General features: G+C 45.7%; 2 protein-coding genes across 2 annotated transcripts in view; one reads left to right on the top strand and one right to left on the bottom strand.

The window, feature by feature from the left end:
• Positions 1-1,481, bottom strand: part of LOC115072330 — an 11,908-nt gene extending 10,427 nt beyond the window's left edge. The window contains exons 1-3 of the mRNA XM_029569106.1: positions 1,371-1,481; positions 1,233-1,293; positions 160-1,022 (exon numbers count right to left, since the gene is read on the bottom strand). Of these exons, the coding sequence (XP_029424966.1) occupies positions 208-1,022; positions 1,233-1,293; positions 1,371-1,481 (987 nt within the window). The 3' untranslated portion in view covers positions 160-207. The remainder of the gene's footprint in view (positions 1-159; positions 1,023-1,232; positions 1,294-1,370) is intronic.
• On the top strand, positions 677-23,880 carry Nup50 (nucleoporin 50). The gene is made up of 8 exons (XM_008844705.3): positions 677-951; positions 3,965-4,043; positions 6,177-6,260; positions 11,551-11,749; positions 13,333-13,986; positions 17,257-17,338; positions 18,528-18,646; positions 20,718-23,880. The coding sequence occupies exons 2-8, from the start codon at positions 3,975-3,977 to the stop codon at positions 20,918-20,920; spliced, it is 1,410 nt and encodes a 469-aa protein (XP_008842927.1). The 5' UTR covers positions 677-951; positions 3,965-3,974; the 3' UTR covers positions 20,921-23,880.
• The last annotated feature ends 325 nt before the right edge of the window (positions 23,881-24,205 follow it).

Below are 24,205 nucleotides of genomic sequence, written 5' to 3'. Positions count from 1 at the left end.
TTTTTGAGACAGGGCCTCCCTGTAGCCCCAGCTGTCCTGGAACTCACTATGTAGACCAGGCTGGCCTTGAACTCACAGAAATCCGCCTGCCTCTACCTCCCTAGTGCTGGGATTAAAGGCGTGCGGTACCACGTGGGGAACCGGCTCTTTAACGCTTACCAAGCAGCGTTGGACAAGACCGAGTCCCGTAGAACAACCCAACACTGCTTAGAAGATAAAGCCCCGAGTCCCGACCAGGACCCAGGTGAGGACACGCCACTGGTCGCGCTGCTTCCGGCCAGTCAGTTCCGCCCTCCGCTCCCGACAGGAAACCCGACGGCAGGTGCTCCTCTCGTGCGGACGGACGGCGGCGGCAGAAGCGGCCGACCTCGGAGATCGCGAGGCCCTGGCCCGCTCCAGAGAAGCAGCCAGACTCCGCAGCGACAGGCAAGCGAACCGCTTCCAAGGCGGACGGCGGCTAACACGTGACCAACGTGCTCCAGGTTCGCCCGCACCGCGGGCTGCGCCAGTCCACCCTGTCTGCGTGCACATGCGCGAGATCTCGTGCTCCTCCCCGCGACCAGGCACAAGGAGGCGTGCGCATGCGCTGTGTGACCCCAGACGCCCAGCCGGAAGAGGTGCTGTTGCCCGAAGCTCCGACGCGCTTGCCCAGCAGCCCGACGCGGGCGTTTCTTTCCTCCCTTTTTTCGAATTGGTTGTGAGGGGTAGATTCGAGTTACAAAATGGCGGCTCGGAGCGCGCTTTTCCCCGGCTTCTAGCGGCTTCGGGCTGAATGGATGTCTCTTTCTCTCCGTGCAGTACACAGAGAAGAGGGTTCGAGGGCATGCTGTTGGGCCTCGGAGTTTGCTGACCACTCAGGCCTCGGAGGCCCTCACCACACCGGAAGTGTCCAGAGGCTGCTTCGGCCCTGCTCGCCGCCGCGCCCACGTCCCAGCCAGCGGGACCTGGGAGGTGAGGGGCTACGGGAAAGGCCGGGGACTTGGGGGCGTACGGGCCGCGGGAGAGGCCAGGAACGTGAGGGGCTACGGGAAAGGCCGGGGACTTGAGGGGCTACGAGCTGCGGGCCGCGGGGGAGGCCGGGGACGTGAGGGGCTACGGGAAAGGCCGGGGACTTGAGAGGCTACGGGCCGCGGCGGAGGCCGGGGACGTGGGCCGGGAGGGCGCCCTGGGGCGGTGACGCCGACGCGGCGGCGGTTTGTGAAGCCTGGGCCTCCTTTCACGCGGCTACAGACCCTCGTGGCGGAGCTCGCCGGGGGGCGGTGGGGGCCGTTGCCGGACTCGGGTCACCCGCTTCTATCCGGAGCCAGTGTTGAGATTGGGGCTCCTAGGGCCGGGTGGTCGGTTTCCACCCGCGCCGGGCTCGGAAGGACCTGCAGACCCGTGTTTCCGTGTGCCTCGACGAGCGGAGGTTCGCTGTAACGTTTTTCCTGTTGAAGTCCCCTTTCGGGTCTGTTCCTCAGCGAGTCGTCTCCGGAAAGCATTTCGTAACTTGGTGGCATTTTGCCCTTAAACGCTCTGCAAACCCTTCTGGGCCGGGGGTTGTAACTCCTTGTATCAGATTTCCATGGAAACACCTTGGCAGAGGCCCCCTGGGCTGCACACAAAGACCTGAGTTCTAACCCAGCACTGCTTAATGGAACAGCCGTAATGGTCGTTCTGAACTTTCCAGAGATATTTATTCTGTCTCCTTTCAAAAAAGTAATACTTTTAAAAAAATTACTGTGTGTATGCATATCCCATGCCGCCCTTAAACTTGGTGTATGCCTTAGACTGGCCTCAGCCTCCGACGTGTCGTCCCTACCGGTGAAACACTCTTGTAAAAGACGGGCTTATTCAATCTGCTTTGTTTTCCACACTACAGCTTTTAACTTTTGGAGTTAAAAATGGAATATTATCCTATTTGCTTTTAACAAAATTTGTCTCTTCAGTACTATTACACTCCCCCTGTTCCAGGCACCACTCTAAAGTAGGCTTTTTCATTGCAGTTTCACAGCACTTCCTCTAGCCCAGGATCTCCCAGTTTGTACTGGATGCCAGTAGTAGTATCCTGTATTTTCTCAAATATGTACGCCTCAGATCACTGATTCCTCAACAGATTATGAACCAGGCAGGTTTAGGGCATTTGGAGTGCCTCAGTAAACTAAGATCCCTGCCCTCTGGTAATCTGAGGATAAATAGGAAAATGGAAGCACCTCCATTAATTTAGAGTGTCAGTTATACCTGTTGAAAGTATGAGTTAGGAGCTGGGCGTCCTAGCTGGGAGGCAGAGGCAGGTGGATCTTTGTGAGATCAAGGCCAGCCTGGTCTACATAGTGAGTTCCAGGACAGCTGGGGCTACAGGGAGACTGTCTCAAAAAGGAAAAAAAAAAAAAAGTATGAGTTAGATGTTAAAATTGTATACAGTATGGTTTTCATTTTCTACCCCACCACTTTTGCCCATAATTTTAAATAGTAAACATAACCGGTCCATCCGCTTACCCCTTCTGCCCTCTGGTGGAGTGTTAGATAATGACTAGGAAAATTTACAGATGACCCTGTGGAGACCATCTCTGAAGAGTTCTAGTAAAGGATTGTAGCTTCTTCTGATCATGAGAATAATAGAAAACTTTGCAAGTGTTTTGGAGGAGGGATTTAAGAAGATTCTCAGTAAATGGTATTAAGTTTCATGCATTAGATTTTAGAATAGTTAATTTTAAAAATCTATAATCAGGAAATAAGTACCTATAAGAGAAATCCCAGAGACCCTTGGGATATATTGAAAGAGCCCCTAGGCAGCAGACCTTGGAGGACAGTGGAATGCCATCACTTGATCTGTTCTATAGGTGCTAATCTTACTCTGGAGAGCATTGGGTGGTAGATGTTTGTATCTTGGTAACTTTGGTGTTCTAGGGTTGCTAGGCTGAGCACAGATGAGTGGAGAAAGGAATCAGGAAGGAGTCCAGGTGGGTTTTGGCAGCCCTGGCAGTCAGAAAGTGGAAAGGTGGTTTTTTTTAAGTCCATTCTCTTGTGAAGCCTTAAAGAAGCCAAAACAGCAATGCTAACAATGCCCTCTGTTGGATCCAGCTGGATTTATTTTTTCCTTTTGTTGTTGCTGGTTTGTTTACAGCAAAGCATTTGTTATTAGAATCAGTAACTTTACAACTTTAAGGGGTGAACAAAAGTGCCTTCTTTGGTAGGTGACTGAATAATCCTCTTCAGAGACACTATTGCCAGTCTCCCAACTCCTCTCTTCCCTCACTGCCATAGTTAGAAGAGATAAAATGAGTATGTATTTTTGAAACAGTGTACATTTTCAGAATGTTAAGTCCATATTGATAATATTTTGAACTTGTAAATAATGTCTTAGCTTTGCACAGAATATAATTTAGGGCCAGTAGATGTTAATTGGGAGACATTTCTTTATTTAACCTTAAGAAAACTCTTGTTGCAAAGGTATTTCCAGTGCCTTATTAAAATTCTTGAGAATAAACATATCGTCTTTATGAGAATTTAAAATATTTGGAGAGTCTTAAATATTAAGAATGTGGCAAGAATATTTGCATAGGATGTCCGTTATAATCTTTCCAAATGGCTTTGCCTTAGTGTTTACAGAGGTTCCTGTATTCCTTAGGCATCTTCCCTGTGCCTTCAGATGATCTGTATTATATATGTGCCCCTCGAGCCTTAGCAACCTATAAAGTTCTCACTGAAGCAGTTTCTACAATCATCAGGAGTGGTTTTTACTATATTTTATGCTGGACTGCATTTATTTTTGTTTGGGGTATTTTGATTTGTTTTGAGACAGGATCTCCCTGTAGCCCCTGCTGACCTGGAACTTGCCATGTAGATGAGGCACAGCTCACAGAAATCTGCCTCCCAAGTACTGGGCTTACAGCATGTGTCGCCATGCCTAGCCTGGAACTTATTTGTAAGAGCTATCTTGTCATAGAAAACTTAACATTTTACTCTTGTTTCTGTAATCTAGGTTCAAAAAAATGGCCAAAAGAATTGCTGAGAAGGAATTGACAGATAGGAATTGGGATCAAGAAGATGAAGCAGAAGAGGTAAAAAGCTGTTCCTAAGAATGATTCCTTAATGATGACATCTAAATTCATGTTAGAATTCCTGTGCAGAGCTGTGATGGGATTACAGAACCTTTAGGAACACTGAGCAGGAGAGACTGAGACTCCTTAGGAGCTGTTGCTTTCAACACATTGTAGAGATTTGTTCTTCATGTTGGAGTGTGCTTTCCTACTCGTGTCTGTTCCTTCTGTGTAGCAGCACCTTCCTCCAGAATCACATTCTGCAGCATTCTAAACCGGCCGTTTTGAGTGTGTTAGTCATGAATAAAGGACAAGTTGATTAATCTAGTCATGGAATTAGCATAGTGCTAGCACTTGGTACACCATTATACCTCAGTCTGCTGTCTCCATAAGTCTAGGTTTGAGAGGGTCACCCTTGCCCCAGTGCTTCTCTGACCTGCCATTGTTTGCTATTCTGATGGTAGATACGAAAGTCCAGCAATTGCATTGATTGAAATAGATTATACAATGGCGTGGAATTACCTCCTTGCCTGCAGAGTTAGAATTGCCTTCTGTAATGAGATCTTTTCATTTGTAGTGCCTCTTTTAGTAGTGTGATGCTCTCGGTCAGTTCAGGAAGGAACTCTGTAGCTAGCTCAGCTAGGTTTATATTGCAGTGCTAAGTAAAGGAAAGAGGAATCAGGAAATCAAAAAGGACTTTGAAGCCTATTCATAAGCTGGTATCTTCCTTCTTCTCGGTAGTAATATGTACTCTAATATGTTTAGGGAAACCAAAATCACAGGTGTGTTTTCACAAGACCTTTAACTGACTTGGTTTTTCACCAAGTCTTTGGTTATGGATTGTTTTCCCTAGATCTTAGGAACGTTCTGGACTACCATATAATGATTTGTTTTGATATTTCAATGTTCAGTAGTAAAATAACTCCAGTTTGAACAGATCCTACTGAAATGGGTATGGAAGGATTGTATTCAGTTAATTACCATTAACTGGGATAAGTGTTACCAAATGATCCCTTATTATGGGTATGAGAATCCTTTAATATTAAAATGATCTGGGGCTGGAAAGATAGCTCAGTGGTTAAGAACACTGGTTGTTCTTGCAGAAGACCCGGCTTCGAATCCCAGCACCCACATGGCAGCTAACAACTGTAACTCCACTTCCAGGGGATCCTACAGCCTCTTCTGTCCTCCGTAGGCATTGCATGACACAGGTGCACTTACTTACACGCAGGCAATACACTCATACACATAAAAATAATTTTAAAAATATTTTTAAAAAATATTAAAATGATCTGAAGTAACTAGGTGACAGTTGTCTTGTTTTTGAGACATGGTCTCACTTTGTAGTCCAGGTTGGCCTTGAACTGTCATTCTGCTGTCAGCCTCCTATGTGTTGAGATCACAGGTGTGAGCCACCATGGCTGTCGATAAGAATTTTGTGTTGAGAACGTTTGGCTGCAGCCCCGTGGGTGAAGAAGAGATAAAGGGGGAGGTCTTTAGCAGTGGCTGGTTATAGATAGGACGTTCAGCACACCGCAAGAGAACAGTTGGCTAGGGTCGTTTGAGGCCTTGGCGTCTCTGGCCTTTTGGACAGTGGGCAGATTAAGCAGGGCTGCTCTGCAAAACAAGCTAGGGCTGAGGCACAGTGGTGAAACTCAGTGTTTAGTATATGCAAGACCCTCTCCGACAGTTTTGAAAACTGCGCTAGTAAAATTCATACACTTGGTTTTAGAATGGGCTCCATGGTCAACCATTCATGAGTGGTAAGGGACCGTTCAGTTTTTGGGTGATGGTTTGTATTTCTTAATGGCAAGGCAATTTTATGAACTTTACTTTCTTAGAATATATGTCCAAACCGTTTGAGGTGCTGGCCAGGAATATTTTTGTGCCAAAGTTTCAGTGGTCTTAGTCTTTTCAGAAGTTCTTATATTCCTGTTTTTGGTTTGGGATTTGAAGCCTGGATTTATAGCTGTAAGAGTCATGATTTGCCTGATTAGAATTGGAATCGACAAAGGTCTATAGGTGATAGATACAAGCTCTATCTGAAATGCTCATCTCCTCAAACGCAAGTAACTGTCTAGTCTAGCTGTTGTGTTCAGCACTAATCTCTTTTTGGCATTACTTTTGTGCTATTTCACTTGTGTGTTCTTGCAGGCGGGAACATTCTCAGTGGCCAGTGAAGAAGTCTTGAAGAATAGAGCCATAAAGAAAGCAAAGCGCAGAAATGTCGGACTTGAAGTGAGTGCTTCCTTACGGCTTTTGTATTAACAGTGGCTTGATTTCTGAATGGCAGTGCGTTTATGTCAGCAGATGCTTTTAAAAACTTCTTACATGCTTTAAAAAAACTTTTTATGTGTATGAATGTATTGCCTGCATGTATGTAAGTGCATCTGTGTCGTGCAGTACCCTTGGAGATCAGAATAGGCATCAGGTCCCCTGGAACTGGAGTTACACAGATTGTTATCTGCCATGTGGGTACTGGGAGCTGAACCTGGGTCCTCTGCAGGAGCAGCCAGTGCTCTTAACCACTGAGCCGTCTTTCCAGCCTCTCAAAAAAACTTTTAAACATTTATTTTAGGTGTGTACGTATATATATATTTATTGGGGGAGGGAGGCACTTGCATGGACGTCAGGGGACAACTTGTGGACATAAGCTGTCTCTATCTACCATGTGGGTCCCTAGATTGAACTTAGTAGGTTGTCAGGCTTGGCAAGCAATTGTCTTAACCTGCTAAGCCATTTCACCAGACTGCAAATGCTTTTTAAAAGTGCTTGCTTCTTGTTATAAATGATGGGAGCTAGAAGAAAATATGAGGCATAAAAATGCCAATAAGGGAGCTCATGCAGTTAATATTTGGTGAGTATTTCATAAATAAGATGAATATTGACAGATAAAGTAGAGTGACAGTATGAAGAGGCAAAATGGGAAATCTAAGAAGTGCTGCAAGGGGTGACAGTGTACTTCAGTCTTAGCCACTTCTGGGAGAGCCCTTTGATTACAGGAGAAGCATGTCATGCCCCAGTGTTTAGGGTTGTATGTTATGTTCTGTATTTGATTCCTGTGCTCAGAAAGATAAATGAGCTGTAGTCATGTGACCAGTGTTGCATAATCATTGTATGTTCATGAACTCCTCTGCCTGTAGACCTCACCCCTCAGTGGGTTCCAGACCTGTGAACATAGTCTTGGTGATGTGGAATCTGGTCAGGCAGGAGAGGTGCTTGGAAATAGACCTGTGTGGCCACTTCAGAGTAAACCTACTCAGCCACACTATGTGGTATTCAAGCTTTTCTCTTAAAGTCAAGACTTCAAGGAGGAGGGGTGAAGGGAGAAACAGACTGCAGAGATGGCTCATCAGTTAAGAGCACTGGCTGCTCTTGACAGGACCCAGGTTTGGTTCCTAGAATCCATATGGCAGTTAACAACTGTTCATAACTCCAGTTCCAGGGGATCCAACAGCCTCTTATGTCCTCCGTGGGCATTGCACAACATGGGTGCACTTACCTACACGCAGGCAATACACGCAATACACATAAAATAAAAATAATAAATAGGGCTGGAGAGATGACTCAGTGGTTAAGAACACTTGTTCTTGCAGAAGACCCAGCTTCGAATCCCAGCACCCACATGGCAGCTAACAACTGTCCATAACTCCAGTTCCAGGGGGTCGGACAGTCTCTTCTGTCCTCCGCGGGCATTGCACAACACAGGTGCACTTACCTACATGCAAGCAATACATGCATACACATAAAATAATGAATTTTTAAAAAAATTTAAGTAAAATATTTAGCTGGGCGTGGTGGCACACGCCTTTAATCCCAGCACTTGGGAGGCAGAGGCAGGTGGATCTTTGTGAGTTCAAGGCCAGCCTGGTCTACATAGTGAGTTCCAGGACAGCTGGGGCTACAGGGAGACCCTGTCTCAAAAAGATGTCCCCCTCCCTCAAAAAAACCAGTAAAATATTTAGTGTGTGTGTATATGTATATGTATATATATAATTTAAAAATAACTGAGCTATAAAACTAAGCAAGTTCCTGTTACCAGTCCAAGCACTCAGGAAGTAGAGGCAGAAGATCAAGGCCATACTTGGCTACATGGTGAGGCTAACCTGGGACACGTGAGACCTAGTCTCAAGAAAATAATAAAAAAGCGAACTATGACAGATACGGTAGTTCACACCTATAAAACCAGCACTTTAGGCAGAAGCTGGAAGATGAGTTCAAGGTCGTCCTTGACTACAATGAGTTTGACACCAGCCTGGGCTGCGTGAACCCTGTATAAAAAAAATAACCAAACGAGTGAGTTGTTCTTACATATCCCCCTTTTTTTGGGGTCTTTGAGACAGGGTCTCCCCGTAGCCCCAGCTGACCATGAACTCACAGAGATCTGCCTGCCTGCCTCCTGAGTGCTGGGACTAAAGGCATGTACCACCATGTCTGGCTCATCCCTTTCTTTTTCAAGTAAAGATTATAAATTCATTTTCATCCTTTGAGAAATGATGAAAAAGACATCATTACAAAATAATAGCTGGGCATATTGGCACATGCCTGTTGTCCCAGTTACTCTGAAGGCTGAGGAAAAAGTATTGCTTGAGCACAGGAGTTCAAGACCCTGTCTTAAACATAGGTGTATTTATCACATTGTCCAAAGTGGGTTTTGTTGTTGTTTTTGTGATGCTACAAATTAAACCTAAGGCCTCCTGCAAGCACTCTTACCAATGAGCACTATTCCTAGCCCTGTTTTCCCAGGCAGATCTTGAACTTGGAATTCTCCTGCCTTGGCCTTTGGATTAGTTGGATTACAGGCCTGCACCACCAGGCCTAGCTATTTTCCAAGGTTTAGTGTGTTTGCATGTGCACTCACGTGTTTATGGCATGTGTGGTGACCAGATGCAGGCATTGTCACTCTCTACATATTGAATCCAGGGCTTGCTGATTTTGCTGATGTAGCTAGCCAGCTTGCTCTGCAGATCCTGTCTCTGTTTCCCATGCCCTGGAATCACAGGCGGGCTACCACCCCTGCCCACGTGGGTGTTGGGGATCTGAACTCAGTCTTCAGTGCGTATGTGGCAAGTGCTTTACCAGACCTCAGCCTCCATCTTATTTTTTGAGACAGAGTCTTTCACTAAAACTGTAGCTCACTAACTCCTTGGGATCCTGTTGTCTCTACCTCCCAGCCCTGGAGTTATAGGTGCATGTTGCCATACCCAGCTTTTTACCTGGTGCACAGCAAGCCCCAATGTCAAAAGTTTATAAAGTTTGGGAATGTATAAAGAAAGGAAGAAGGAAGGAAGTATACGGGAGTTCTGAGGAGACAATTAGTTAAAAAATCACTCAGAGCAGCTCATAAAATTGTGGTATATGTTAATAGGAAAATAATTTAAATTATAAAAGAATTTTGCCTAGATTGTATATACCATGTAATTCAAGATGAGAAACAGTCATAAGCAGACTTGGAGATGGTTCTGTTTGTTCTAGTTTGCTTCTCTATTGCTATGATAAATACCAGACTTGGGGAGAAAGGGGTTTATTTGAACTTCGAACGCCCACGTCATAATCCAACACTGAACTAAAGATAGGAACCTGGAGGAGACCATGGAGGAGCACACTGACTTGTCCCCTGGCCTTGCTCAGCCTGCTTTCTTACACAACCCTGGGCAGGCCCATAATGGGCTGGACCTTCCACATCACTCAGCAGTCAAGAAAATGTCTCACTGATGTGCCCACAGACCAATCCAGAGGAATTTTCTCAGTTGAGGTTCCTTCTTTCCAGGTATGTCATGTTGACACCTGAAGCTATTCAGCACAGTGGTCATAGGTACATATTTAGAATGTAATACCTAGTGTACAAACTTATTCATGCTGCTTTAGAGTAATACCAAGTGTGAACCTCATGTTACGTGTAGTATAGTGCTGCTAGGGAGATGGGCAGGAAACAGCTCTCCAGTGGAAGGATGGTCTTGTTTCTACTGATTTAGGATTGGCCCCTAGATAATGGATGTGAAGCTCAGTATGTTAGCGAAGAAGGAACAACCTGAATGATTCCATTTGGAAGTGTGTCTAGAGGACACAGTATATGGCACGAATTAACATGGGTGACAGGTGGGTGCAAATCTGGTGGCAGATGAGAGACATAAGGTGTGTGCTTGAGGTGAGGACTGTGAAGCCCAGGTCAGAATGAAAAGAAGCCAAGGCAGGCTGTATCAGGGAAGGGTAGGTAGTCAGTCAGTCCAGCTCTTGAGTAAATGAAGGCCAGTATGGAAATTGTGTATCCAGCTCTTAGCCTCTGGGCTTCATGTGGCCCAGGATAGCTGTGAATGCAGCCCAACAAAACTGTGAAGATAGACATTTATTTTGTGCGATGGTTTTCATTTTTAAGGCAGGGTCTCACTATGTACCTGGCTGGCCTAGAACTCATTATGTAGTCAAGACTAGCCTCAAACTCACAAAGATCTGGATGTCTCTGCCTCCCCAGTGGGGGAGTAAAGGCCTGGCTGCTTTCTTATTTTTTGTAACTTTATTGCATAGTTCTCAGCCTGAAGTTTGTAGCTGACAACACTGTCATGTTGCAAAAGGTTAGGCAGGCCTGGGTGTGCACCTTGATCTAAAACTTAGGTGAAGGAGGTGGAGAGGCAGGAGCCCTTGCACTGGTAAGGTAATTAAATATAGAACAGTCGAAATCCACATTGAGTTTTAACTATAACATTTAGCACCAAGATTTCATCAGAACTATCAGTAGTTTCTAAAACAACTATAAATACCATGTGGCTTTTAAGTCCTGTGCAAAATCAAAGGTCCTGAAGGTCTTACAGTATCACAGCTTGTCTGTAGGTAATTTGGTATATCTTGTTTCATTTTGAGACAAGGTCTTTTGTAGCTCCAGCTGGCCTCAATCTCAGAGATCCTCCTGCCTCTGCCTTCTGAGTGCTAGAATTAAAGGTGTGCGCTACCATACCCAGTTTTTTTTTTTTGTTTTTTTTTTGTTTTTTAAGACTTGTGGGTATACCGTATGACATGTGTGCAGGTACCTCCAGAGCCTAGAAGAGGGTTTCAGATTTCCCTGGAGCTGGAATTACAGGCAGTTGTGAGCCACCAGACATGGGCTCTGGGGACTGAGCTTGAGTCCGCTGGAAGAACAGCCAGTGCTCTAAACTGCTAAGCTCTCTCTCCAGCCTCTCATTTAGATTTCTAATGATGAGAAATCAGATTTCTGGGGCTGTAGCTCACTTGACAAGAGTGTAGGGCTAGCAGACAGGAAGCCCTTGGTTTAATCCACAGCACTATATGAACTGGGAGTGGTGGTATATGCTGATAATTCCAGCACTCAGGAGGTGGAGGCAGGAGGATCAGAAGCTCAAGGTCTTAGGCTCCATAGCAAGTTGGAGGCCAATCGGATAAGTGATGCCGGCCAATAAATAAGTAAAGGTGGCAGAGCAGCCTGGGCGCTGTTGAGCCGAGCTGCTGCGATCACTTGCTCGTCTTTGAAGACGGAAGGTATACCTCCCTAAGTGTGCTCTGCTCTGTATTCCAGTCCGATGGTGGAGGAGCCTTTAAAGGTTTTAAAGGTTTGGTTGTGCCTTCTGGAGGAGGGTTTTCTGGATTTGGTGGTGGCCCTGGAGGAAAGCCTCTGGAAGGACTGACAAATGGAAACAGCACAGCCAGTACCACATCCTTCACCAGTGCAAAGGCAGCAACGGAGCCCAAGACAGCCGAGCCCAAGACATCCTTTGGTGAGTAGCCACCCCCCCAGCCTCTGCATATGTAGGATTCTGTCTGTATGGGGGCTTTGGTTTTGTTTTGTTTTTTGACAGGGTCTTGCTATGTAGCCCAAGCTGGCCTTGAACTCAGTCAGTACTTCTCTTTCAACCTTCTGAATGCTGGGATTGTAGGTGTATACCACCAGGCTCAGCTTGTAAAGATGTTTTTAACCCTGACTCCTAGGATGTGTAAGTGAAAACAGTAACCATGAAAAGGAACTTGGGTAGGTACTGGCTATTTATAGAGCAAGTAGGTCAGCAGAACACAAACTTTGAGCCAGAACAGATGCGGGTTTTGTTCTCAGTGCTGCCATTTATCAGCTGTGTGACTTTAGTGTGAGGTTCTTAACTTTCTGAGTCTCAAAATCTTCGATTATGAAAGGGGACTCAGAATTGGCTGAAAGGTCAAAGGTAAAAGAGAAGCGCTTTTGTAGACTCTGAAGGTTTGCCTTCCTATCCATCCATTCTGTGTGTACCAAGGGTGTTCTGTGTGCCTCCCACCACAGTGGCCACTGGGAACTCAAGTGACACTGTCTTTAATCATAGCTTTCACAAACGAGGTTGGTACAGGAAGTACTGATTACCTGATCCTGTCCTGATCAAGTTAGTCAAGAACCCCTGGGATTCACATACAGAACAGGATTATAAATTGAAGTCCTAGAAATTACACTGGCTGGCTGGATTATGTCTTACTCATGCTGAAAGTGTGTGCTCTCTGGTGCTTGGTTATTTTGTGATAGGGTCTCACTTAGCTCCAGGAGCTCTGTTCGGCCTCTTACCTAGCTATGTAGCTGAAGATGGCCTTGAACTCCTGATCCTCCTGCTTCCACATTTTAGGGTTGTAGGCGTACACCATCACACTTCTCCTATTTGGTGTTTATTGAGTAGGATGTATCAAGTACTTTGATAACCATGTGCTTGATAAGTTCTGAGTGTTGCTTTGTGAATACAAGCTTTTTGAACAAGAAATAGGATACAATAAAAGCAAAAAAAGAAGATAGAACTCTAAAACTCTGGACCTAGCTGAGTGTGGCAACTTACACCCCAGGAAGCTGAGGCAGGAAGGTGACCAATTCCAGGCCAACTGGGGTTATATAGCAAGACCCTGTCACAAAAACTAAAAGGGCTGGGGAGATGACTCAACAGTGAAGAGCTTATATTTGTCTTGCAGGAGTCCCGAGTTTGGTTCCCAGCACCCTTGTCAGGAATCTCACACTGCCTATAACTCTAGCTCCAGGGATCCAACACCCCTGTCCTTCCTGGGTATCTACAGTAACATGCATATACCTACACACAGACACATATGCATAATTAAGCATAATAAAAATAAGCTGGGGTGGTGGTGCATGCCTTTAATCCCAGCACTGGGGAAGCAGAGGCAGGCAGATGTGTATGAGATCTAGCTTGGTCTACATAGTGTCTTTCAGGCCAGCTGGGGCTTTAGGGAGAACCTGTTCCAAACAAATAATAATAAAAATAAATCTTAAAAAAAAAAAGCAAACTCTAGGCAGTTTAATCAATGGATTTTCAAATGTTCAGTCTTTAATTTCTTACAGGTTCTTTTGCTGCAAATGGTCCTACTACCTTGGTTGATAAAAAGATTTTAAGCCCCAAGTCTAATGGCAGCAGTCAGCAGCCTTCCTCTGGCCATGCTCCCAAGGCCTGCTCTGGGAATGCCTATCACAAGCAGTTGGCTGGATTGAACTGCTCTGTTCGGGATTGGATAGTGAAGCACGTGAATACAAACCCACTCTGTGACCTGACGCCTATCTTTAAAGACTATGAGAAGTACTTGGCAACCATTGAGAGGCAACTTGAGAGCAGCGGTGGCAGCAACTCCGAGCCTGGGACGAACAGGGAGCCGGGGGAGCTGCAGCCACCCGGCCTCTTCAGCTCAGCAAAAGTACAGCAAGAGTCAACCTTTCTGTTTCATGGCAACAAGACTGAGGACACCTCTGAAAAGGTGGTGTTTATGTCTGAAAAGAAAGTAGACCCAGCACCAGGAGCAACAAGTGCCTCATTTAATTTTGGCAAGAAAATTGATAGCTCAGTTTTGGGCTCGTTAAGCTCTGGTTCCCTGACTGGATTTTCATTCTCCGCTGGAAACACTAGTTTATTTGGTAAAGATGCTGCCCAGAGTAAACCCACGTCTCCATTTTCTGCTAAAGTATTGGAGAGTCCAGCAGAAGGTAGCAGTAGTGATTGCAAAGGTAAATGCAGAGCCGCGTGCTCTTGGCTTAAATCCACATAAGCTTGGTGGGAAAAGCACAGGCCTGTGTTGAAGGCTGATCTCGTTTCTCTGTGTGGCTCCATCCCTTATGTTATCTTAGACACTTGGCCTTTATCTGAAACACAGAATAAGACCTGATTTTGTAGGAATGCTAAAAAGATGAAAAGTACTGAGTAGAGCTGGAGGAGCTCTGTTGGTAGGGCAGTGGCCTGGTATCCACGAGGCCCAGCACCACAGTCTATATCTATACATTGGATATCTAGCTAGGTATGTGATGACCATTATAGTAAAAGAGTACCAGGTGAAGACTAGGAAATGTCTAGCACAGAAACGTTGGAAAGTTTAGGGCACATGGCTTTCATATGAGAGAAGCAAATCAAAACTTTTTTTTTTTTTTTGGTCTTTTTGAGACAGGGTTTCCCTGTAGCCTTCACCTGGCCTGGAACTTGCTATATAGATGAGGCTGGTCTCAGTCTCACAGAGGTCCACCTTCCTCTGCCTGCTGAGTGCTGGGATTAAAGGTGTGTGCTATCACGTCTGGCTAAAAATATTTTTTGAAAACTGTGTTTTACTGGAAAAGTTCACAAATGTCCATTGAATTGGATTGTATTTAGGACATTTGACTGTCCATGAAATGAGATGCCACAGCATTAATGTTGGGGCCAGATCTGGTACAAAGAAGTTACAGGCACCAGAATGAACTCAGAATCATTCACCCTCAAGAAAGGAAATGGTAGGAGTCAGCGTCACTGTTATGGAGCCTGTTGGATATGGCTAGATGTGTCAGCTCTTGGCAGTGGATACAGTTGCATCCTCTGAAGATTGTATAGATGCCTTGTGAGAGTAGAGCACCAGGCCCATCAGGTTTCCTACTAGTGTCAGCACCCACAGTGCTCCCATGTATCCTGTATAATAACCTCAGGCCCTGTTCATCCACTAGAACCTTCTGAAGTAAGCATGCTTAGTGTCTACACTGTCCAGTGTGGTGGCCTCTATCCACAGCAGGGCAGTTGCACACTTGTGGCTAGATGTTGAGAGCTCAGTTTCTAATTTCTAATGTTTGTCCTGTTTTAAGTTAACTGCCCAGTGTAATGAATAGCTACCATTCAGTAGAACACTTCTAGAAGAAAAAGTCCTTTACATTGACTAAGATGGCAACAAAAACAAAACCAGACACACAGAATTGCATCAAACCTAAATACTTCTGGTCATCAAAAGAAGCAGCCAGGAAACAACCCATAGAACAGGAGACAGCATTAGAAGCCAGACATGTCACAGAGGGTTAACATCCAAAGTTGAGGGAACTTGGGGCTGGACAGATACGGCTTAGCATGGCTTAGCAGTTAAGAGCACTTGCTGCTCTTGTGGAGGACCTAAGTTCAATTTCTAGCACCCACATTGGGCAGCTCACAGCCACCTGTAACTTCAGATCTAGGGAATCCAACACCCTATTCTGGACTCTGGGTAACTGCACATGTGCACATACGTTCACATAGACACAGTGTAAATAAGTTTTTTTTAAATCTTAATATATATATATAAGGCACTTAATGCAATACAAGAAAGCAAACTCAGTAAAAACTGGGGAGGGATGACATGACAGAACTTGGCTATAAATAGGACTATTCATGGCCATAGAAAACAAAGCTCAGTGTTCCCACAGATGTGGATGCAGCCCCCCCTTCCAAAAGGCAGTGGTATCTGAGTGACAGTCTTGTACTGCCTGAGTCTCAGATGAAGCCAAAGCTAAGGCTTCAGTGACAGCCCCTCTGCCTTCGCTTTTTGGTCCTTGATGTCTCCTCGTGGCTGGTGCCTGTGAATCTGAATCAGTGTGCGTGTCCCCAGCAAGGAGACTGCAATCATTTGTTTGCTGCTGCTGTGCTGTGTGCTGTTCTGTCTGCACCAGACTCCACTGCTGTTCGTTTGGCCCTCGGTACAAGCCCAGGCCCCGAGGGCAGAGGCTCCAGTGAAGGTCCCCTTTTTAATTCTGTCTGAGTTTGATTCATCTCCTGAGGCTGAGACAGCTGCAGGGACCCAGTGCTGTTGTAGCATGTCCCAGTCCTGCAGACTGCCCCCTAGCAGCAGCCCTGGTAATTGTGGGCAGAGAATGCCTGCTCTGCCCTGGAGAGTAACTCTAGATCTGGGATCTTTAACTAAATAATAGTTTTTAAATGTCTCAGGAGAGCCTAGTGCCTACCTTAATTCAAATCTTGTGATCTAAGTTCTTTGAGCTCCAGAACCCATTTTCTAAGACAGTTGCTTTTAATTAGCAAGTTTTACACAGTTGCCTTTTTCTTTGAGAGGATCCTTTGTATTTTTGTATAAGCAGTGTCTTTGATCCTCCCTGTGGCTGTGGCAGTGGTACCTTGCTGCCCTGACCAGTCAGCCAGGTCTCTGTAGTGCCGGACCATTGGGCTTTGCAGCAGTTCAGACAACACTTAAATAAATTACACTTTGGAGCAGTGTCTCTTAACACACTTGTCCTGTAAAAAATAATTTTGCCCTCTGGCCATTGCTGATCTTGGTTTTCCCCTGATGTGATGTGGCCATGGCCACAGGAATATTGGGAAAGATAGTCTTAGTTCTGCAGTGGGCTACTTGAATAGAATTTTGTACTTTTTTTTTTGTAAATGTGAAGCATGGATGTTTTTTATTTCAGGGCTTTTTACAAATTGGAATATAGAAAGATGTTGTTTCCATTAGAAATGATTATTTAGGGCTGGAGAGTTGGCTCAGCGGTCAAGAGCACTGACTGCTCTTGCAGAGGACCCGGGTTCGATTCCCAGCACCCACATGGCGGCTCTGAACCATCCTTAACTCCAGTTCCAGGGGACTCTGAAGCCCTCTTTTGACCTCCACAGCATTTACACGACACGGGTGCACTCACATACATGGAGGCAATACACTCGTACACATAAAATTAAAAAAATAATAAAATATTTTTTTAAAAAATGATTATTTAGGGCTGTGAAGCGGCTCAGCATGTACAGGTGCTTGTTGCCAAACCTGAGGACTTGAGTTTGATTCCCCAGAGCCTACATGGTAGGAGAAAACCTTCCAACCTCCACATACCATGAGCACATACACACAAATTTTAAATTACTATTTTTTGGGGAAGAGAGTTAAAACCCGGCTGGCATGTCTCTCCCCTAAAAAAGCAAGGTGCTCACTTACTCCAGGTAATGCTTGGGGGTTGGGTAGCAAGCTTCTGCTGACTTGGTTGAGCTTCACTGAGTTGTCTTTGTGCAAGGTGGAGATGAAGAGGAGAGTGATGAGCCGCCCACAGTGGTTGTCACTGAAGTGAAGGAGGAGGATGCTTTCTACTCCAAAAGGTGAGTGGTGTCAGCAGGGCACCCTAGGGATGGGAGGGGCCATGGGGTAGCCTGGCCTCATCGTGGCCTGTGGTCAGTGGGCTCTGAACTGGAGTAGGGAAAAATGTTTGACCTGGTTAATTTTAAAACTAACCAATTTTAAAAATTTACTGCTGGACATCTTAGCTCCCCTGTGGCTTTAGCGTTTCTCTCCTTTTAAAGTGCTTTAGAGAGACTTCTGTGACCCTCCTGTTCCTTAGCACATCCCTTTCTCTTCTCCCCCCACCCCCGAGAAAAATCACATCATCACTGATTTTAAAGTTAGGCTTTGCTTCTGCTATAAACCTGGAGGCATCTGTGGTACCTGGAGTTTTACTCTCTTTTGGGGGGGGGTCTTTATCAGACAGGGTCTCCCTGTAGCCCCAGCTGTCCTGGAACTCACTATGTAGACCAGGCTGGCCTCAAACTCACAGAGATCGCCTGCCTCTGCCTCCCGAGTGCTGGGATTAAAGGCGTGCACTATCACACCCAGTATAGTTTTACTCATTTTTAATTAAAAAAAAAAATTACACAAGTGACACATAGGAATGATCTTGACTTTATAACTTTGTTTGTTTGAAGGGGGATTCTTTCATAAGTTAAATGAGCAACCATTAGTTTTGTCTTAATTACCAAACAGGTTGTGTCTGACATAGGCCTAGAAACACTGCGTCCCTTTAGACTTATTCAAGCCCTCTTAGGATATCTCACCATCTTAGGGGATTGAAAATTAAAGGATCCCTTAAGAGAATTTGAAAAAATAAGAAGGGGGGGTGTAAGATGCAGGATATTGCTGTGTCTGTGCCCATCCTTAAAAGGTCAGATCTGCTCTGCAGTTCAGACCTAGGTGCAGATCAGGGAGATGGAACAGGGAGTTTAGAGGATCTTGACGGTGGGTTTATGGGGCTGGGGCTGGAGTTCACCGATAAGTTCTTGCCCAGCATGTCAAAGATCTTGGATTCCATGTCCAGCACTACAAAAAATGGTGTGTTGGAGGTGTGGATTCTAGGATGTCCAACTAACAGTTTCTTGTTCTGATCTTTACCCAGATCCCATTAGTCTGGAGGGATCATTATGTTTGCTCATTTAATGAAGGTTTACAAGTACAAACAGTGCTTGTTAGCAGACTAACTTCTTGAATGTTTGATCATATCTGTTGTTTTCCCCATAGGTGTAAACTATTTTACAAGAAAGACAGTGAATTTAAAGAGAAGGGTGTGGGTACCCTGCATTTAAAACCCACAGCAAATCAGAAGACACAGCTCTTGGTACGGGCAGACACCAATTTAGGTGGGTGCAGCGTGATCTCAGTGTGGAAAACTGCTCTACTCACAGCAGTTCCTTCGATTTCGAAGGTTGGGTTTTTTCTGTAATGGAAAAGATCGTTAGGTCAAATTCATCTCATATTTATTGAATATGGACTTAGTTTTGAGTATCAGGAAAATTGTATATGAAAATGTAGATGTGTTGTAAAAAGCAACCAAAGGTTTTCATTTCCTTTATAACTGTAGACAAGGGTGTTTTTATTGTTTGTTTTTTGTTTGTTTTTTTTTGAGACAGGGTCTCCCTGTAGCCCCAGCTGGCCTGGAACTCGCTGTGTAGACCAGGCTGGCCTTGAACTCACAAAGATCCACCTTCCTCTGCCTCCCAAGTGCTGGGATTAAAGGTGTGCACCACCACGCCCAGCGACAAGGGTGGTTTGATAGGAACCAGTGTAACCCTTTTAAGGAATCCTTTTTTTTCTCTCTGTTTTGGTGTGTGTGACGGCCCAAGATTGTCATCAACTGTCTTTCCTCAGTTGCTTAGCCTTTCACTGAACCTGAAGCTCATTGATTGTGCCACGCTGGCTAGCTAGTCAGTGAGTTTCAGGGATCTGCAGGTCCCTGCCATCCCTCACCACAGTCCTGGGGTTCCTGAGCATATGTTCCATCCAGCTTCTTTTTTTGTTTTTTTTGTTTGGTGTTTTTGAGACAGGGTCTTCCAGTACCTCCAGCTGGCCTGGAACTCCATATGTAGACCAGACTACTGGCCTCAGACAGAGATCCACCTGCCTCTGCCTTCTGAGTGCTGGGGTTAAAGGCAGGTGCACCACCATGCCCGTCAGTTCCATCCAGCTTTTTACATGGTTCTTGGGATCTGAACTTGGGTCCTCAGTGCCTTGTATGATGGGCACTTTACTAATTGAGCTATCTCCCCAGCCTCAGAGAGTCCTTTTTATTGAGCAAGAAGTTACTGCATTACTGTCACCTCTATCCTACTTTAGTTGGCCCTTGCAACAGTCCACTGAAAGAGCAGGGCTTTCAGAGCCGCAGGCCTGGTGTGTGGTGGTAGTGTGAGGCTCTGCCAGACTCCCAGGAAAAGAGCTCCTGAGAGATGTTGCTTTCCTGTGGCTTGACTAATTTATAATAGTATCACCCAAATGTCAGTCTTGCCCAGTGTGCTGGCAAGAGAGACATTGTTTCTTTGCTGACCAGTCTTCCTAAGTGCAAGCACAGTTGGGAGTGGGTGCTGGGGTGAGATGCAGAGTGAGGGTGGGAGACTTGGCCAGGAGGGAAGGTGGGCAGCACCCTCTGTGCTAGACACATCTCCCGGAGACCCAGGTCTGGTTTTAAGGTCGAGCAATGTGGAAAGTTCTTGCTATAAGAAAAGGGTTTCAGCTGGTGTGGTGGCACGCGCTTTAATCCCAGCACTTGGGAGGCAGAGGCAGGTGGATCTCTTTGAGTTCAAGGCCAGCCTGATCTATACAGCAAGCCATACCAGCTGGGGTACAGGGAGACCCTGTCTCAGACAAAAACGGGGAGGGGGGTTCTTGCCAGCTGTTTGGGCATGGTGGCACACGCCTTTTAGTTCCAGCACTTGGGAGGCGGAGGCAGGCAGATCTTTGTGAGATTGAGGCCATCCTGGTCTATATAATAGCAAGCCATGCCTGCTGGGGCTACAAAGAGACCCTGTCTCAAAAAGGCGGGAAAAAAAGCCTTTAAAATTTTTTTGAAAAGTATTCCTTTAAATCATACATCTATTGGTGCTTATCAAACCACCGAATTTATCTGTAGCTTCTCTTAGTCCCACTAATAGCAGAAGGGGAGCCCTTGTGACTGAAGCCATCAGCACATCTCAAAGTTGCTTCTGCTCTGATCTTCAGCCGTTTGTTTGCTTTTAACATGTAATCTTTTTGTCTTTTCGAGACAGGGTCTCCCTGTAGCCCCAGCTGTCATGGAACTCACTATGTAGACCAGGCTGGCCTTGAATTCACAGAGATCCGCCTGCCTCTGTCTCCCAAGTGCTGGGACTACAGGCTTTCGCCACCACACCTGGCTCGTTAACATATAATCTTGATAAATATTTTCCTTCTTAACTGCAGGCAACATACTGTTGAATGTTCTGATTCCACCCAACATGCCGTGTACCAGAACAGGGAGAAACAATGTACTTATTGTCTGTGTTCCCAACCCACCGCTCGCTGAGAAGAATGCCAGTGTCCCAGCCACCATGCTGATCCGGGTGAAAACCAGCGAGGATGCGGACGAGTTGCACAAAATCCTACAGGAGAAGAAAGGTGCCTGAGCCCTTAGGTTGGCTGAGGAATGTCACCGAGCTGCTGCTCCCCTTCACCCCAACTTAGTCAGGTTTTCTCCTCTTCTTACTTTGACATTCTAAGAACTTCTAGGTAACTTGAAATTTTTGTGAGGAAGATTAAGGCCAATAAAACCTTGGGTATAATGTTGAGAAGCTGTTCTTCTTGAGAGCTATCCATCCAGTGTGCAGAGTGCATCATCAAATGAGAAGCTTGGTAAGACTATGATTCATTGAGTAAATTAACCTAAATGATCTCTTATGGACTACAATCAGGGTACCAATTAGCTTTTCCAAAGGCTCCTCCAGTCAGTCTGCGGGGCTGTGGTCCCTGCCTGCCCGGGAGGCTTCCCACGCTGTGTCCAACAGCGCTCCAGAAGAAGCTTGTCAGTCTGACTAGCGCTCTTACCAAATGACCGTGCCGCCACACTGTGACAGATGTCCTTCCCAGTGTTTTCAGGCTGGACTATGGGTACTGAGTATCCCTGTCCAAGCTGGTTCCGGCCTGGTTCTTTGCAGGTACTGGCCTTTGACCCTGGGGGCCGCTCCGCTGTCATTCAGCATCTGCCTTCTCATGCTCAAATGGGAGGAGTAGCTGGTGGAGGGAGGAGTTGTGGGCTTTGTATTTGCTTCTGTAGTTTTTACTCATGAGGTGCTGTCTGAGCCCCTGAAGACAGTATGGAAGGGGGTTTCCAGGAATAATGGATTTTAAAGCACAAATTTGGTAGTGTGTCATTCCTATACCACAGACGATAGATAACCCTTTATTTTTTTTAAAAAACTGAAACGATAGTAAGAAGGGAACCTAAGCTTGTGATGAGCCCGGGACAGAGCCTGCTGAACGGTCCAGAGCTGCCTGGCTGCACCACAGCCGCGTGAACTCGCTAGGAACGGAGTGAAGAGGTGGAAGCGGGTCAGTTTTTGCCGTAACATCTGAGACAGCAATGTGTTAGGTGTTTGGTATCAGAATAATCCATTTTTTTAAGGACAGCGTCCTGTCACTTAGAAGAGAGCTGTGGTTCTTCACTGTGTTGGCCACACCACCTCACAGTAGGCTTTAATGTGTGTCAGTCCGTGAACTCAGCACTGGAAAAGCTGAGGAGGATCACTGAGAGGTCAAGGCAGACTGCGCTACAGAGTAAGACACCCCCCAGGCCACCCTGCCACCCACAAGGAAAGGATTTTTTTGTCCAAATTTCACTTCGATTCCTAAGGAAAACATTTAGTACTGGTACCAGATGATCTTGTTGAAGGCTCACGATCAGCACCCAAGGGCTCACGCTTGTATATTCTGATAGTTGGCTGTGTTCTGACGTAGGGAAATAGTTACAAATTAAGTGGTACAGTTGCTTCAAATGACGGGGTGGGGGGCTGTGTGAAACCTGGTTAATTTTAAGTTCTTGAGAGGTAGGGCGATGAGGCCAGTGTTTGTCTGAGTTTCTTAGAGTGCTCTGTGCTAAGCTGTTTTCTGATCCCAGTGGGAGGACGTGGGTATGCATGCAGAGGTGTGCTTGTGCTGTCGTGGGATGTCCGACACACTGCACTGTGCGCCCGAGGAGGAGCTGTGCCTTTACTCTAGCTAGCATCAAGATGTTCAGGACTACGCTGTGTAAGCAGCTGCTCCTGTTCATGGTGGTCCTGTCCCATTCATGTCAGGTTTATCCAACTTTGAAATGAAGCAATGAGGGGAACAACTTTCAGAATCCAGTTAAGCCACATGTGCCCACAAGGCCAACGTGTCATAAACTTGGGAACTTTGAGGAGCATGGTGGTGTTCATGATGTGAGCATCTGCATACGCCATGACTATTTACCAAAAAGAAAATAAAATGACGGAATTGCCTTTTGAACTCTGCCCAAACAATTTTAATTCTAAATTAGTAGGTATATGTGGCTTGGTTTTCCTAACATTCCCCAGCAAATTTTTGCTGCTAAGTCGATCTCTTGGAAGTGAAATTTACAGGGAAAAAGTGTGCTACATGACCACAGCCCAAAATTTGGCGTTTCTTAAGCGCCTGGTATGCTTTAGGAACTCATTACTCTCCACTTGATCACAGGGAAGAACCAAGCGTGTGTGCATTTCTCTGTAAAATCTGATACCTTGTTACTTAGAGGGGCCCCTGGAGGGTTTACCTGTTTCACACCACGGTGTTAGCAGCTGGTTCTGACTGACCCATGGGTTTAGCTACATTTATGTTTGGAATTAGCCTTTAGTGTTTTCAGTGTGAACTGAGATTTTGACCTTTAGTCTCTGCTTGCGCTAACGTGAAGTGTGTGCTCCTTTAACTCTGCCTGCATCCTGACACATGCTGCCAGCCCTACGGCTTCCCACAGATCGTGTCTGCACATTCCTAGTAAGCGAAAAATCAAGTGCTGCGCTGTCTTCCTTACTGGAACCGCACACTGGCTCTTAGAGGCCAAGTCTTGACTGTTCATGGACCGATTCTCTGTTTGACAGTTTCAATTCTAAATCATATTTTTACACGCTGCATGCCAAACCAAACAAACATGTTCTGGGGTAGAGGAAAGGGATCCACCTTACTGTTGGGGTTTAAAGGTTTCCCTGAGCACTTGCTCAGCACACTTTGAAAGTAAGGCATCTTTCTTGCTCCATTATGTTCCTATTTCTGAAGACTACGTGCTCACTGTGACCAAGTCTCTTCATCCTGGAAGTGGGAGTTGAGAGAATGACCCAGGAGCCCTTGACAGATGTTCAGCCCAGTGCTCTGCATGAGGCACCACACGTTCAGTAGTCAGGACCAAGGGCTGTCTCAACGTAGAGTCCCTTAACATACAAAACTAGCAATCCGATGGAATAATCATTTAAAGAGGAAATTGTTTGGTAAAAACTAAAGTACTTGAATTGTCAGGCGGTATAATCTCAGTTTGTATTAGTCCCATTGAGGAAGTGTAACAATCCATGAAATGTGAATAAATAGTTTAAGGAAACCAGTGTTTTGACTTTTTTTTTTTTTTGCGCTCCTCTGTGATGTACTTGGCATTGATGTAGCCAGGCTGACTGGGAGAACCACACTCAGGCAGCACGCAGGATCTCTGAAATGGGAGGGCTAGCCTCAGACTTCTTCCAGTGGGATGAGCCACTTGAAACCATTCAGGTCAAGGACTTGACTGCACTAAGTCACAGTGGCGATTACAGAGCCTTAACTGGCTGGAGTGCCGAGCATCCTACTGGCACATTCTGGCAGTCCTCACCTGAGAAACAAGTGTGGAGCTAAGGAAGGTTACCGTTCTCTTGCAAAAGTGCATGTAGGATTTG

The sequence above is a fragment of the Nannospalax galili genome, unplaced genomic scaffold (genome assembly GCF_000622305.1).
Source record: "Nannospalax galili isolate Female #2095 unplaced genomic scaffold, S.galili_v1.0 scaffold180, whole genome shotgun sequence".
Classification (NCBI taxonomy): Eukaryota; Metazoa; Chordata; class Mammalia; order Rodentia; family Spalacidae; genus Nannospalax; species Nannospalax galili.
Note: the sequence above shows the minus strand (reverse complement) of the source record. Positions and strands in the feature narration are given on the sequence as shown.